Source organism: Berghia stephanieae, chromosome 5, assembly GCF_034508935.2.
Source record: "Berghia stephanieae isolate SIO BIC M18660-M18661 chromosome 5, UCSD_Bste_1.3, whole genome shotgun sequence".
Lineage (NCBI taxonomy): Eukaryota > Metazoa > Mollusca > Gastropoda > Nudibranchia > Aeolidiidae > Berghia > Berghia stephanieae.
Window position 1 is genome coordinate 84,815,866 of NC_088364.1, and position 17,500 is coordinate 84,833,365.

Genomic DNA, 17,500 nt, shown 5'->3' on the forward strand with positions numbered 1-17,500 from the left:
TAATAATAATAATAATAATAATAAAATAATAATAATAATAATAATATAATAATAATAATAATAATAATAATAATAATAATAATAATAATAATAATAATAATAATAATAATAATAATAATAATAATAATAATAATAATAATAATAATAATAATAATAATAATATAATAATAATATAATAATAATAATAATAATAATAATAATATTATTATTATTATTATTATTATCATCATCATCATCATCATCATCATCATCATCATCATCATTACCGTCACAATCACCGTCATCATCATCATCATCATCATCATCATCATCATCATCATCATCATCATCATCATCATCGTCATCTCCAGCAGCAGCAGTTACAGCAGCATAAGAATAACTTAGAAACAAGTAAAACAAAACGAATGCAGAAAAGAAAATCAAGAATTAAACAAACAAGCAACATAAATAAATAGATAATAAAAAAGTCAAACGAGACACACAGAGAGAGAGAGAGAGAGAGAGAGAGAGAGAGAGAGAGAGAGAGAGAGAGAGAGAGAGAGAGAGAGAGGGAGAGAGAGGGAGAGGAGAGAGAGAGAGAGAGCAAGGACGTTTTACCTGATACAACATTTGATCTGTGACAACAACGATGCACAGTCGATGAGTTGTTTTGTCTTCGAAATACATGTCGACCGTTTGGAGATATCTTTTTGTGTCAGAACCCACTTGAATTAAGTCAATTCTCGACCGCTGCTTTGTTAACATGATAGAAAAATGAGCCATTGCCACCGTCGTGCCATTTTCATTTATTGGAGGCAACAGGGTTACTGATATTCTGAAATAAGAATAATTAGAAGATGTGACATATCCGCCTCAAAATGCTATTTTTACGAATGGATGGGTTCGATGGTGGACATTGGATACTATTGCCCGAAATGCGAGACTTGGGTCAACAGTTTGTTTTGATTTAGTTATAAAGAGTAGAGTTATAGGTTTTCATAACTGGCGTGCGAACCGATGAAAATATGTGCGAAGCGATGGTCACATAATGAAAAGTGTGCGATGCGATGAAAATATGTGCGAAGCGATGGTCACATAATGAAAAGTGTGCGAACCGATGAAAATATGTGCGAAGCGATGGTCACATAATGAAAAGTGTGCGATGCGATGAAAATATGTGCGAAGCGATGGTCACATAATGAAAAGTGTGCGATGCGATGAAAATATGTGCGAAGCGATGGTCACATAAGGAAAAGTGTGCGAACCAAAAGTGCAAGGGTATTTTTTGGGGAAGAAAAAAATTGGCATGTGACTTGTTATAAATAACGCTAGTAGAACGTAGTCGTATTCGGAATATAGAGCTATCAGTAGGCTTCAAAACAGTATGTGCAGATTTGTCCCTTCCCTATGGAATCCCCGCCTACTGTCATCCTAATTCAGTCATGTCTGCAGATCAGGATTTGGCCCAATATGTCGTGAGTCGTGCGAAGCTTGTACGATTACTCTAGTCTTTCAGAGCCATCAGGCCCATGAGTCGGAATTTTTCGTGTTTTTTTTTCTTCTGTTGCATGAAACGGACAATAGCAATTGTTTGTTACCCTTTAGATAGCACGCTTATCTATACATCTATCTCTAGATGGTGGAAATTGGATAATATTGCAAGAAATGTGAGACTTGTGTCAATGTTTCTTTATTTTAAAAAAAAGTAGTCCTTAAGACCCATCAGGTATAAAGAGCGAGACTTTTTCGTTGATTTTTTTCTGTAGCAGAAACGGACCATAGTAATTGTTTGCTAACCTTTAGATAGGAGATAATCTATGACAAAGTACTTTCCGCCAAATCTATCAGACGCAGCTACCCAAACACTGCTGGGTGGATTGGAGGGTCAGAAAAAAATATCACCATCATCATCGTTGTCTTCGTCATCATCGTCATCATCATCGTCATCATTATTATTATTATCATCATCATCATCATCATCATCATCATCATCATCATCATCATCATCATCATCATCATCATCATCATCATCATCATCATCATCACCGTTTTCTTCTTCTTTTTCGTCTTCCTCCTTTTTCTTCTCTATTCCACCTTCCCCTTTTCTCTTCCTCCCCCAACCCCCTCCTCCACCTCCTTTCCCCCCCCCCCTTTTTCCTCCTCCTCCTCCTTCTTCTTCTTCTTCTTCTTCTTCTTCTTCTTCTTCTTCTTCTTCTTCTTCTTCTTCTTCTTCTTCTTCTTCTTCTTCTTCTTCTTCTTCTTCTTCTTCTTCTTCTTCTTCTTCTTCTTCTTCTCCTCCTCTTCCTCCTCCTCTTTCTCATCCACCTCCACCTCCATATCCTTTATATCATATCTTTTGTTGACAAATAGTCTTCATAATAATAACAACAATTCAATTTTAACCAGACAACTACCGTACTTTAATCTGTATTTAAAAATTTGGCCAGAAAACTCGTCCTTCAAATATCGATCAATCTAAATGACCCTCATCTTGGCAAAAACTCTCAAACTCTCTCTGGCCAAATATTTCAATTCTATACTTGTTTTTCAAGAGTACAACAGTTAACTGGTTACCATGAATGGATCTCTACTTACGAATGATTATCGGTTACCATGAATGGATCTCTACTTACGAATGAGTATTGATTACCATGAATGGACCTCTACTTACGAATGAGTATCGGTTACCATGAATGGATCTCTATTTATGAATGAGTATCGGTTACCATGAATGGATCTCTACTTACGAATGAGTATCGGTTACCATGAATGGATCTCTTTATGAATGAGTATCGGTTACCATGAATGGATCTCTACTTACGTATGAGTATCGGTTATCATGAATGGATCTCTACTTACGAATGAGTATCGGTTACCATGAATGGATCTCTACTTACGAATGAGTATCGGTTACCATGAATGGATCTCTACTTACGAATGAGTATCGGTTACCATGACGAATGGATCTTTACCGGTGTGTCTTTTTTACGAAACCCGCCGAAACCCGCCGAAACCCTGCGAAACCCGCCGAAACCCGCCGAAACCCGCCGAAACCCGCCGAAACCCGACGAAACCCGACGAATCCCGACAAAGTTATGGGAAGTAGGTGGCTGTGGGGAGTGAACCTAGGACTCAGGGAAGTGTACACCATTGGGGAGTGAACCTGGGAGTGGGTTTCGGCGGGTTTCGTAAAAAAGAACCAGTGCTTTTTTACGAAACCCGCCGAAACCCGCCGAAACCCGGCGAAACCCGACAATATCCAGCAAAGTTATGGGAAGTAGACAACTGTGGGGAGTGAACCCGATACTCAGGGAAGTGTACACCAGTCGGGAGTGAACCTGAGACTAAGGTTATCGGCCGGTTTCGGCGGGTTTCGTAAAAAAGAATTAGTGCTTTATTACCAAACCCGCCGAAACCCGCCGAAACCCGACAATATCCGGCAAAGTTATGGGAGTTTGGCAACAGTGGGGGGTGATCCTGGGAGTCAGGGAATTGCACACCAGTGGGGAGTTAACCTGGGACTGTGTAAAAAGGATATCAGTGGGAAATAAACCTGGGACTAAAGGGAGATGAATACCATTGAAAGTTGAAGCCGGATATGGGAGTTGAGTACCAGAGGAGAATGAACCTGACACTTTAGGAGGTGGGCGCCAGTGAGGAGTGAACCTGGGACTATGTAAACAGGATATCAGTGGGAAATAAACCTGGGACTAAAGGGAGGTGGATACCATAATTATTGGGAGTTGAAGCCGGATTTGGGAGTTGGGTACCAGAGGAGAGAGAAACCTGACACTATAGGAGGTGGGCGCCAGTGGGGAGTGAACCTGGGACTATGTAAAAAGGATATCAGTGGGAAATAAACCTGGGACTAAAGGGAGATGAATACCATTGAAAGTTGAAGCCGGATATGGGAGTTGAGTACCAGAGGAGAATGAACCTGACACTTTAGGAGGTGGGCGCCAGTGGGTAGTGAACCGGGGACAATGTAAAAAGGATAGCAGTAGGAAATAAACCTGGGACGAAAGGGAGATGGATACCGTTGAAAGTTGAAGCCGGATATGAGAGTTTGGTACCACTGGAGAATGAACCTGACACTATAGGAGGTGGGCGCCATTTGGTAGTGAACCTGGGACTCTGTAAACAGGATATCAGTGGGAAATAAACCTGGGACTAAAGGGAGATGGATACCATTGAAAGTTGAAGCCGGATATGAGAGTTTGGTACCAGAGGAGAATGAACCTGACACTAGAGGAGGTGGGCGCCAGTGGGGAGTGAACCTGGGACTATGTAAACAGGATATCAGTGGGAAATAAACCTGGGACTAAAGGGAGGTGGATACCATTGGGAGTTGAAGCCGGATTTGGGAGTTGGGTACCAGAGGAGAGAGAAACCTGACACTATAGGAGGTGGGCGCCAGTGGGGAGTGAACCTAGGACTCTGTAAACAGGATATCAGTAGGAAATAAACCTGGGACTAAAGGGAAATGGATACCATTGGGAGTTGAAGCCGGATATGAGAGTTTGGTACCAGAGAAGAATGAACCCGACACTATAGGGGGTGGGCGCCAGTGGGGAGTGAACCTGGGACAATGTAAAAAGTCCCAGGTTCACTCCTCACTGGCGCCCACCTCCTATAGTGTCAGGTTCATTTTCCTCTGGTACCAAACTCTCATATCCGGCTTCAACTTTCAATGGTATCCATCTCCCTTTAGTCCCAGGTTTATTTCCCAATGATATCCTGTTTACATAGTCCCAGGTTCACTCCCCACTGGCGCCCACCTCCTATAGTGTCAGGTTCATTCTCCTCTGGTACCAAACTCTCATATCCGGCTTCAACTTTCAATGGTATTCATCTCCCTTTAGTCCCAGGTTTATTTTCCACTGATATCCTGTTTACATAGTCCCAGGTTCACTCCCCACTGGCGGCCACCTCCTATAGTGTCAGGTTTCTCTCTCCTCTGGTACCCAACTCTCAAATCCGGCTTCAACTCCCAATGATTATGGTATCCACCTCCCTTTAGTCCCAGGTTTATTTCCCACTGATATCCTGTTTACATAGTCCCAGGTTCACTCCTCACTGGCGCCCACCTCCTATAGTGTCAGGTTCATTCTCCTCTGGTACCAAACTCTCATATCCGGCTTCAACTTTCAATGGTATCCATCTCCCTTTAGTCCCAGGTTTATTTCCCACTGATATCCTGTTTACATAGTCCCAGGTTCACTCCCCACTGGCGCCCACCTCCTATAGTGTCAGGTTCATTCTCCTCTGGTACCAAACTCTCATATCCGGCTTCAATTTCAATGGTATTCATCTCCCTTTAGTCCCAGGTTTATTTCCGATATCCTTTTTACATAGTCCCAGGTTCACTCCCCACTGGCGCCCACCTCCTATAGTGTCAGGTTTTTCTCTCCTCTGGTACCCAACTCCCAAATCCGGCTTCAACTCCCAATGGTATCCACCTCCCTTTAGTCCCAGGTGTATTTCCCACTGATATCCTGTTTACATAGTCCCAGGTTCACTCCTCACTGGCGCCCACCTCCTATAGTGTCAGGTTCATTCTCCTCTGGTACCAAACTCTCATATCCGGCTTCAACTTTCGATAGTATCCATCTCCCTTTAGTCCCAGGTTTATTTCCCACTGATATCCTTTTTACAGAGTCCCAGGTTAACTCCCCACTGGTGTGAAATTCCCTGAGTCCCAGGTTCACTCCCCACTGGCGCCCACCTTCTATAGTGTCAGGTTCATTCTCCTCTGGTACTCAACTCCCATATCCGGCTTCAACTTTCAATGGTATCCATCTCCCTTTAGTCCCAGGTTTATTTCCCACTGATATCCTTTTTACACAGTCCCAGGTTAACTCCCCACTGGTGTGCAATTCCCTGACTCCCAGGATCACCCCCCACTGTTGCCAAACTCCCATAACTTTGCCGGATATTGTCGGGTTTCGGCGGGTTTCGGCGGGTTTGGTAATAAAGCACTAATTCTTTTTTACGAAACCCGCCGAAACCGGCCGATAACCTTAGTCTCAGGTTCACTCCCGACTGGTGTACACTTCCCTGAGTATCGGGTTCACTCCCCACAGTTGTCTACTTCCCATAACTTTGCTGGATATTGTCGGGTTTCGCCGGGTTTCGGGGTTCGGCGGTTTCGTAAAAAAGCACTGGTTCTTTTTTACGAAACCCGCCGAAACCCAGTCCCAGGTTCACTCCCCAATGGTGTACACTTCCCTGAGTTCTAGGTTCACTCCCCACAGCCACCTACTTCCCATAACTTTGTCGGGATTCGTCGGGTTTCGTCGGGTTTCGGCGGGTTTCGGCGGGTTTCGGCGGGTTTCGCAGGGTTTCGGCGGGTTTCGGCGGGTTTCGTAAAAAAGACACACCCGATCTTTACTTACGAATGAGTATCGGGGATAGGCCCATCAAGACAGATGCGATATTCAGCATAACTTTGATCAAAGCGTACGGGTTCACTTGAATTCTGTCAACAGTTAGAGTGGGATTATTGATAATTATAGTACAGTGTTAAAAGGAAACAAAACAAAAACAAAACAACCTATAAGCAATGTCACACCGCTAACTTTCCTTTTTACATTTTTGAAATTTACATTATAATAAATTGCCTCAGTCCGTTATTTATTATAATTTTGAAATATGGCATTATGTAATCCGTCAAAACTATGATTCATTGAGCCATATTTTATTACGGTTTCTTTAGTATATATAATAATATATTCTTTTAGTATAATATAATCTTTAGTATATGTTTCTTTAGTAAAATATAATAATAGAATAGTATATTATATATATAATATTAATATAATATATATATATAAATATATATATATATATATATATATATGTATATATATAATATTAAATAAATAATATATATATATATATATATATATATATATATATATAGAGAGAGAGAGAGAGAGAGAGAGAGAGAGGGAGAGAGAGAAGAGAGAGATAGAGAGAGATAGATAGATAGAGAGAGAGAGGAAGAGAGAAAGAAAGAGAGAGAGAGAGAGAGAGAGAGAGAGAGAGAGAGAGAGAGAGAGAGAGAGAGAGAGAGAGATTGAGATTGATAGTAAGATAGTGAGATAGTGAGATAGGGATTGCGAGAAATAGGGATCGATTAAGAATATAAACACTAATTTCTTTTCTACACACCGGGTTGACCCATGTATTTTGGACACATTCCAAACTGTCCAAGGACTTCCACCGAGGACTCCCATCGCTTCCCAAGACACAGTTTACAGTAGGAGAGACACGGCCATTGTCGCTATACAAAAGAAAACCTCCATCACATTCCACGATAGCCTCCTGACTTTGACTGGCATCGGTAGGGATGCCGTTCCTTGCTCTTCCGATTGCTAAAATTGCAAGTTTACCAGTATAATGGATCTCTCAGGATGATGAAGATATCTCAAATAATGAGATCTAACAGTAAACAAAAGCATCATTGTTTTATGATATATGAGAATGAGTGAGATCTAACAGTAAACAAAAGCATCATTGTTTTATGATATATGAGAATGAGTGAGATCTAACAGTAAACAAAAGCATCAATGTTTTATGATATATGAGAATGAGTGAGATCTAACAGTAAACAAAAGCATCATTGTTTTATGATATATGAGAATGAGTGAGATCTAACAGTAAACAAAAGCATCATTGTTTTATGATATATGAGAATGAGTGAGATCTAACAGTAAACAAAAGCATCATTGTTTTATGATATATGAGGATGAGTGAGATCTAACAGTAAACAAAAGCATCATTGTTTTATGATACATGAGAATGAGTGAGATCAAACCATAAACAAAAGCATCATTGTTTTATGATATATGAGAATGAGTGAGCTCTAACAGTAAACAAAAGCATCATTGTTTTATGATACACGAGAATGAGTGAGATCAAACCATAAACAAAAGCATTATTTTTTTAATGATATATGAGAATGAGTGAGATCTAACAGTAAACAAAAGCATCAATGTTTTATGGTATATGGGAATGAGTGAGATCTAACAGTAAACAAAAGCATCGTTGTTTAATGATATATGAGAATGAATGAGATCAAACAGTAAACAAAAGCATCATTGTTTTATGGTATATGAGAATGAGTGAGATTAAACCATAAACAAAAGCATCGTTGTTTTATGATATATGAGAACGAGTGAGGTCTAACAGTAAACAAAAGCATCATTGTTTTATGGTATATGAGAATGAGTGAGATCAAACCATAAACAAAAGCATCATTGTTTTAAGATATATGAGAATGAGTGAGATCTAACAGTAAAGTAAAGTATTGTTTTTAAATATAGTCCAGGACAACTCGCCATCGATAAATTTGAGAATGAGATATTTAGATAGATATCATCATCTGAGACCAAAGCAATGAAGACAATTTCAATGAAACAATGACAACTACGAATAGGGTTGACAACGAAAAGGAATAGGAAAAAGAAGAAGAAAGAAAGAAGAGGTAAGGAAACAATAAAGCAAGAACGACGACGACGACGACGACGACGAGGAGGAGGAGAAGGAGGAAGAGGAGGAAGATGAGATAATTATAACGATGATGAAGAAATTTAATCTGGACATTTTGTTCCCAGTGGAAGACCTAACCACATAATACACAGCTAGAAAATACAGTTGAAGAAACGGTTTTCTTTTTGAATGAGGATTATGTGAATCAACTTGGACTTGAACGAAGTCGGGGAAGGGGGAGGGGGTAAAATCCACCCCCTCCCACAATACAACAACCATGGCAACAAGACAAAGATGGAGATGATAAACCCCCTAACAACACAAGAAATAAGCAAATTGCCATTTGACTTAATAGAAACAGAGAACACTGAGCATTTTTCATGATTTTTCTCACATGAGCAACATAATATTCTTGTTGAATTTTCATCATTCCACACTTTCAGAACTGTACTTCCGTACTCTAAAAAAATAACACATTTAAAATTTTGGTCAGAATAATTGTCCTTTAAATATTGATCGGTTAAACTGATCCTCATCTTGCAAAAAAAAAAAAAAAAAAGAAAAAGATAAAAGCAAACAATAAATAAATAAATAAAATTAATAAAAAACCCAACCCCCCCCCCCCCAAATAATAATAAAAAATAATAATAATAATAATAATAATAATAATAATAATAATAATAATAATAATAATAATAATAATAATAATAATAATAATAATAATAATAATAATAATAATAATAAAATAAATGAATATCAATTTAAAATTAAAAAAAAAAGAAAGCTCTCAAGCCTGGGACTCGCACTTCGTGTACCAGGTTTGAAGATTTTGGCAAGATGAAGGTCGATTTACTCCATTGATATTCGAAGGACGGGGTTTATGGCCAAAATTTTATATTATAGGGAATGAGATTAGCGGAAGAGTAGCGTCCCTTGATTGGACGTCACCCATAGTCTGTGACGTCACCGGCGGAAAAGTTATTAGAGATAGAACGTCATGTTGGTTGTGCGCATGCGTCTCTCGTCCTCGCTTCCGGTGAAAGCGGCTTGAGACACTTCAAAACCAAATTGACGTTCTCTCTGTAAGGTGACGTCCAATCAAGGGACGCTACTCTTCCGCTAATCTCATTCCCTATACCTACATATTAAAAAAAAAAAAGAGTAAGGCAGGATAGTGCATTCTTTCTTACCACTAGGGATTTCAACAAGACGCCCATTTGGAATGAAGACGTCACCTGCACACTGGACACAGGTCAAGTTTACTGGACTCCACGTCCCATTTCGTCCACACACTGACGTCATCACTGACCCGCTGGACAAATACATGGCTTTACAGGTAAAGGTGATTTCAGAGAGGTAAGTTGTTGTATCTACCTGGTGACGAGAAGAACAGATTGAAGAAAAAAGCTTAGCGATTGCTCTCATTTCTGAATTATCTATATATTACGTGTTGCTGTTGGTCAGGGACCCCTTGTAAAGCGCTCTGAGCACATTAAGTGGATATTGCCCTATGTAAAAGCTCAAGTTCTTTTGGATTTTTTTTCAAATAGAATTTGCATTTAGTTTGGTTACAAGCCAGGATGATAATCAGATACGGTGGTGTGGTTTATTATAGTTCGATTCAAAACTCGTGCGTTGCGCGTGCATTTTGCCAGACGTGCACTTATTTGTAGGGCTAGTAATCCAATTCATTATGGGCTCATTGTTGTAATGGAAATCTCAAAAATGGCGTATAATATTGTCCATTACAACAATATTAAACTAGGCCCATAAGTGGGTTCGAATGTCAGACCTGCATATAAGTACACGTTGATTTCGCCCAATTTCTATCGACCATCTGACAGATTTGCATGATACCTTGCATGCTAAGATTCTTAAAATGCATTGTGAAACTAAAAGTTGAAATCTGTATCTCCGTAGTTATTGTGCCATCTTCAAAACTTTTGATTTTGGCGATGTCTTCACATAATTATACCCGAATAATAGAATTTTACAGTAATGATGTATAACACAACAGTAAAGTGTTTGTTTTCAGTGTGAATGTTGCTGCTCGAAGCTGGAAGAAATAAATAATAACGTGACGTTGAATGTAAGCTTCAATTTAATTACAAAAACAGATCAAATGAACGTTTCGGGTTTCCCCTTTATCAACAATACAGGATGAATGAAACACCACAGATGAATGAGATCTCATTCATCTGTGGTGTTTCATTCATCCTGTTTTGTTGATAAAGGGGAAACTCGAAAAGTTCATTTGATCTGTTTTTGTAATTAAATTGAAGCTTACATTCAACGTCACGTTATTATTTATTTTCAGTGGTGTACACAAAACGTCTCCAAGTGATTGTCCATGACCCAAGAGCACCACATTGTTCATGTTTTTATATATTATTATATATTTATATGTCACTTCTAACACTGACCGTGTTATTGCTGTGAAATAGAGATTAGATTTCTTAACCCTCTCCTTACTACCCATAGGAAAATTGTCACATTCGTTACGATGCAACAGACAATTTTCTCATTCTGATTTCTCTTGTACATCACAAAATTTAAAGAAATACTTTGATTATAGCTATAGATACTAACCACTGCTGTAGAGCTCACTTGTTACTTTTTAGTTTGAGTAAGAAAAGTCTATTCTTGTGTTGGTTTGGAGTGAACTTTTGGGGGGAAATTCTAAAAATAGCTGGTAAGGAGAGAGTTAAGGTAGTGCAAGAAAACTTGCAGAAAAACTTGAAAATGATGGAATTCAAACATGTGCCCAATGGAAAAAGCACCCAAAGCCTGGCAGACAAAATGAAATGGACAAATGTCCGATCATGATGGAAGATAGCTCTGATGGCCATGGGATGGACCTCTATTCCTTAGCCTGGTTGTGGGCGGCGTCTCCTGTGAATGCAGACTCTAACTTCTAACTTGGACTTAGGGCAATATCCACTCAATGTCCTCAAAGCGCTTTACAAGGGGTCCCTAACCTACAGCAACATTTAACATGTAGAACGACACAGGGCGACTGTCAAGCGATATTACAATTTTTACAACGCTGTTAATGGCCATGCGCTCATTTTACATCTGAGTACGGTGAGAGCATATTAGTAAAGAGCCTTTTCCAAGGACTCAGCTATGCGCCGAGCGAGGCTCGAACTCAAAACCTTCCGATCAGAAAGCGAGTGTCATACCACTAGACCACATAGCCAGAAGGATGGCAGGATAGCCAGACTCGATTCTCAATCTAAATGACTTTCTTTATTTTTAAAAATTGCCACAAATTAACTTATCTTACCTTTTGTGACTAATTTAGAGGCTTGTGTGTGTGTGTGTGTGTGTGTGTGTGTTGTGTGTGGGAGGAAAAAAAGGGGGGGGGGGTTAGAATTCAATAGTTTACTTTGGACACAACGAACACAAACAGACTGTTTTTGATTAGGGTTAAATCGAGAATTTCACTATTTCGCAAAGCAGTGATTAAGTAAATAGATCTGCATAATTTGTCAAAAAAGTGCTTTGAAATTGATTGCTATCTTATCCTAACGGTGAAAAGGCTTTGTTACTTTCTATTAAACAATATATATATATATATATATATATATATATATATATATATATATATATATATATATAGATAGATAAGAAAACGCTCCGGTTTAATTGATCTTAAATATGAACTTCCTAAGAGGACTTTGTAAGAGGGCGGCAGTGCTCCATTTGTTGACTGTTGAGTATCGACAAAAACGAAAATTAAAGTATTATCATAAAGTATTGCATTGAATTACACAGGCATCTGACCTTAGGGAATGCAAAATTATAATCATCTACTTTAGTAGATCTTGTTTAGTGGATATTGCGCTATATAAAAAAAGAACAAAAAAAAAAAAAAAAAAAGCTCAATTTAAAGACAGACTAGACAAAATATCTTACCGTAGTGACGGCATTCGGAATGTCCTCATGAGGCCCACAATCCACAACGAGACAAGGAAACATTAGACCAGTGTTCCAACCAAACTCAAAACTACATACTGCGGGGAGTTGGTCAATGTCAGAATATCCTTCCAAATAATAACCTTCTGAACAACTGTAGCGTGCAGTAATCTGGGACAGATCTACATCCACAGAAACAACATGCATCACATACTTTGGATCCAACAAACTAATATTCTTACATATTTCGGGAATACAGTAGGATTTTATTTCTCCTTCTGACCAGTCTCCATTCTCAGCACACCTCATCTGTACCAACTGATCATTTGGAAATGGCACATATCCCTCCGAGCAGTTGTACGTTACGATGTCACCGATGCTGTGGAGAGTTATTGTATCAGCATTTTGTGTCACTGCGTTTGGAAGGTGTGGGGGTCTCCGGCAATGGTAACAGGGACTCCTCACACTTGTCCAAGTGCCATTGGCCTGGCATTGACTTCTACTGGGACGATGTTCATCATCCTGTCTGTAAAATGAGCACGTGTATATAGCGTAATGTTCAAATAATGTTTCATGAAAGTGAATTTCTGTATTTTTCATATCAGGAGGACGGTGGCAATTCACACGCACGCACTTAAAATCTCCAAGACTAGACCAATGTCCTGTCGCTAGACATTCGATCTCTTTTGTCATTTCTACGTATCCTTCAATACATGTGTAAATTGCTTTAGAACCAACCGTATGTGATTTATAACGGATCATCCATTGAGTTGACTTCACTGGGGGTGGGCAGTAAATGGAATTGGATTGGATACATTCGACAGCATCATCTGACCAATTTCCATCTGCCATACATGATTTAGATTCTGGGCCAGCCATTCTGTAACCAGCATGGCATCTGTAAAGGACTTCTGATTTATATGTGGTTTTGCTAACAGCAGCCGTTGCGTATTGGATATTCGGATGGGAGCCACATTCATTTGCCATACAAGCGTTGTTTTGTCCCGTCCACACCCCAGCTCTACAAGTTCTGGTATATTCCTCGAGACCTGGAGATGAAACCTCAAGATGATATCCTTCATAGCACTGATATACTGCTAATCCCCCCTCTGTAACGTTTGTATAATATATTATTCCCCTGCTTTTTTCTATTAGGTTTATAGTCACTGAGCACGATAGTTCATTTTTGTGTTTACACTGTAAGTTTCGACTTCCCCACCCAAAAGCATTGCAACGTTTCCTTTTTGTTTGGTGACTATTCACATATGGACTTTGACACCGGTAATTAGCATACGAACCATAAGTCGTTTTATCGAAAGTTAACTTTGCGTGTTCCACAATGGGAGGTTGTCCACAGTCTATTATGTGACACTGGATTCGTGGCGTGGACCATGTGCCATTTTCCTGACACGTCTTTCTGTCAAACCACCAATGCACATATCCAACTTGACAAGCAAAAACCGCCGTATCACCTGGTCTTTTTCCTTCTAATTCCAACAAAGTATTGGTTCCTATGGGCTCGACCTCAGGACAGTCAATAATCGTACACTCAACGTTACCCAGCCAAATCCCGAGCTCTCCACATGTCTTTGTGTTCAATTCTGATGTTAGTCTAAATCCATAAACACACGAATATACTACGACACTTCCAAACAGGGTATTGCTTGGTTTCGTAAAGTTAGATTGCTCGACTATCGGAGGGTTGCCGCAGTCCACGGGACTGCATCTTTCTGGTTTTTCATAATTGCTTGACCAATGTCCAGAACTGTTGCAGGTGGCTTTCCATAAGATGTCGGCTTCCCCTGTTCCAACGGAACCAGTATATCCTAATACAGGATCAGCAAAAGTCCCTACTAGTGCGTATACAGTATAGCCAACTTTGCATCTGAAGGAGACAATTGATCCAATGCTTCTATTATAGTCTGACATGTCGGTATTAGAAATTGTCGGTGGAGGACCACATTCTATTGGATGGCATACGACATTCTCTGTTGACCATTCTCCATTTTCTTTGCACTGTCTGTGAGTTTAAAAAAGAGGAAAAGAACAAACCCTCCTAGAATGTGAGACACAGACTTTCGACATAAGTTAAAATTTATCAAATATAAATATTAATTATGAAGTTTAATTATGTGCACATACATTTAGTTCTATTCTCGTAAAATTGTAGCACTCACTTGATTTACAAACTTAGTTTATAAAAGGTTCTGAGTTGGGACGCATGTTTTCTAGTTAGTATTTAATGTCCAGAGATATCACAAAAATAAATCAATCACCTTTTTAAAAACATTTTAAGTGGTTAGAACCTAAAGGCAGTCAATCTTTTGGGAAATTATTCGATACATTTAAACCATAAGGTCCAAAAGCATGTAATTCAGTCAAATGCTCACCAGTAGTGGTTGGTCAAAATGTCAGAAAGAGTCATGTAACCAAATTTGAACCCCAAAGTGTGTAACATTAGAGACTCTTTGTCTATTGAATTGAATGTGGTGAGAAATCTTCATCTTTTTGACTGACATAAAGATCGAAATTCTTGAGTGCGAAAACAGCCGCATTTCCAACAAAGCGACTTTACAAATTGGACTAGATGTAGATCGCTAAGCAATAACAAGCCCATTTAATATGACAGGAGAGTAAAAATCGGTAATACTGACGATTCCTTATATTCTCTCAAAGTCAATAACCCATGTGGCCAATCGTGAAATTTAAACCCTTACTATGAAAGAACAATTTTTCTAAACATTTAAAGACAATTCAAGGTACAGAATCACACGTTAAAACATGTTTATGATTTAAAATATAAATATACACAGGCATTTATCTTTAGTGCTTGTTTAGAAAATTCATAATATCTAAAATAATATTACATGATGCCAGGTGGAAATATTTCTCTCGTATAAGCCGTTTCCCCCAAGTAAAACAAATCTAAAATCATAGATAATCACAGGAAATACCACTGTACCTTTGATTTATTGCGTCAACAGCCAAGCGAAATCCATCAACACACTCATAGGTCACAATGCTTGCTCGAGAAGTAGAATTGAATTTGGCTATGGCATTTTCAACAATTGTAGGTTCAGGACACTTATCCAAAACACAAACGACATCCTCCCCTGACCACACGTCGGATTCACACGTTTTCTTAGACACATTTCCATCGATCAACGCCAGCCCCTCATCACACGAATAGATAACATCTTCTCCGTTGATGACATAGGTGGAGTTAAAGACAAATGGTGGAGGACCACATTGAGCTCGAACGCATTCAATCTGAGTTGATTCCCAGCCCGTTTCTGTACAGGTAATTCTGTCATTTGAAGTTTTCAGAGTAAACCCATCCTCACACTGGTACAGCAATTGATCACCATAACTGTATGTCAGTGATATGTTATTTTTAGAGTGTTCCACCAACGGAGGATTCCCACAGGAAATCTTTGTACATCCAAACATTCCCTGGCTCCACTTCCCATTCTCTAGACACGTGATACGATTAGAATGAGTAGTGTTTTGGAAACCCGTACGACAAGAGTACACGGCCTTTGACTGGTAAGTGGTAGCCGGTGCTGACACGTCGGCATTTAGTATTGGCGGTGGGGAATCACAACTGACAGGAACACTTTTTAAATCCGGGTATCCCTCCCATGATCCTCGGACACAGGTACGGTACGCTGAATGGTTTCCTTTAGATCAGAAACAAAAATAACAACAAAAAACCATGTCAATCATCAATAAAAATAGAAATTGTTTAAAGCCGCAAGACGAAAACGAGATTTACAGTTACATAATTTTACGTATAGGTTAAAAATTAATATTGATCGTGTATGTAGTTAGCTGTATTATCATATTATCTGAACAATCATGAGTGTTTTGAAGATAGGTGAACTGATCAGATAATCAGTAAGGCAAATAATCGAACGAGTATAAAAGACACTTTAAAAGATGATAATGAAATAACTGATCTCCCGCCCCATCCCGCTTCTATCAATATCTCTGTGCTATCATCTACATAAACGATAAACAAACAAAAACAAACATTACATATTGAATAAAATTTCTGCACTCTATTTCAAGTAATTAATTGATTTCCTATTCGCTTACGATAATTGAATTGAGACTCGACTATAATGAGTATGAGTTGCAATTGTCTTTACTCTAAAGAGGAAAAAGTGCCTGAAACGTCCAGAGTCTCTTATCATCAGCTAAACATTTACCTGTATTAAGCAAAAATCCTGCTACACTTTGGAATATAGCAATATACTTGTCATCATGTGTTGTCTTGACGGCCACTGTCGCATTGTCCAAAGATTGGGGCTGAGAACAAGGTGGTGCAGAACATGTAGCGTTAATCTCAGACCACCTGCCGGACACATTGCAAGCCAGTTGATCGCTACCCTTGAATAAGTGACTGGTATTGGAGCATTTCACATAAGCCTGGTGATAATGAATGGGATAAACAAAGAACTGTCATAAAACGGTTTACAAAATCTTCTTTCCTAGCATATTTATTGCTCTATACAATGGTAGGTGTTTTCAAAGCCGAGATCTATTTATGATATAATACATGAACCAAGTTGAGAAACACCATTTGCATCCAATATACTCGTATATAGACGATATTATTTCTTTTATATTGTTACCATATTTGCAATTTTTTCTCATAATAATAAGCAAATTTCTATGGCGCCTTTCGTCGAAATTTTAAAGGGATTAAAAGCAACTAGACATTGTTTGTACAGAATACAATAATACTGCAAAACCAAATCAACTAATATCGATTTTATGAAGAATAGCTCAACTCACGACCCTATTACAATAAGACAATTATATGTAGATATCGTATCCAACTTTATAAGTACCAGGGCGTTGCAGTTGACGATAATCTGGTTGCATTAATGTAAATCAACAAAATCAGCTAGCTTTTATAAAACTAGAAAATTTTGAAATTGGTAGAACAGGTTGCAATTGTTTTATAGGTCTGTCATTATGATGACATTTCCCCAATATGTCTTATCAAATTTTATTTGTCAGCGCAATCAATATTGTAAATAAAGGACTAACAACAGACTTACAATAGATCCAGCAGTTGTCGAGTTGAATGTGACATCAAATC

The 17,500-nt window shown here is 38.8% G+C and overlaps 1 protein-coding gene across 1 annotated transcript in view; it reads right to left on the reverse strand.

Moving 5' to 3' along the window:
- LOC144974248 (sushi, von Willebrand factor type A, EGF and pentraxin domain-containing protein 1-like) overlaps nt 1–17,500 on the reverse strand; it is a 24,716-nt gene that overhangs the window by 835 nt on the left and 6,381 nt on the right. Inside the window, exons 7-14 of the mRNA XM_078917166.1 lie at nt 17,460–17,500; nt 16,602–16,821; nt 15,353–16,070; nt 12,391–14,410; nt 9,663–9,846; nt 7,153–7,355; nt 6,375–6,457; nt 598–814 (exon numbers count right to left, since the gene is read on the reverse strand). The exon at nt 17,460–17,500 is cut by the window's right edge and continues 184 nt beyond it. Coding sequence (XP_078773292.1) covers nt 598–814; nt 6,375–6,457; nt 7,153–7,355; nt 9,663–9,846; nt 12,391–14,410; nt 15,353–16,070; nt 16,602–16,821; nt 17,460–17,500 — 3,686 coding nt within the window. The remainder of the gene's footprint in view (nt 1–597; nt 815–6,374; nt 6,458–7,152; nt 7,356–9,662; nt 9,847–12,390; nt 14,411–15,352; nt 16,071–16,601; nt 16,822–17,459) is intronic.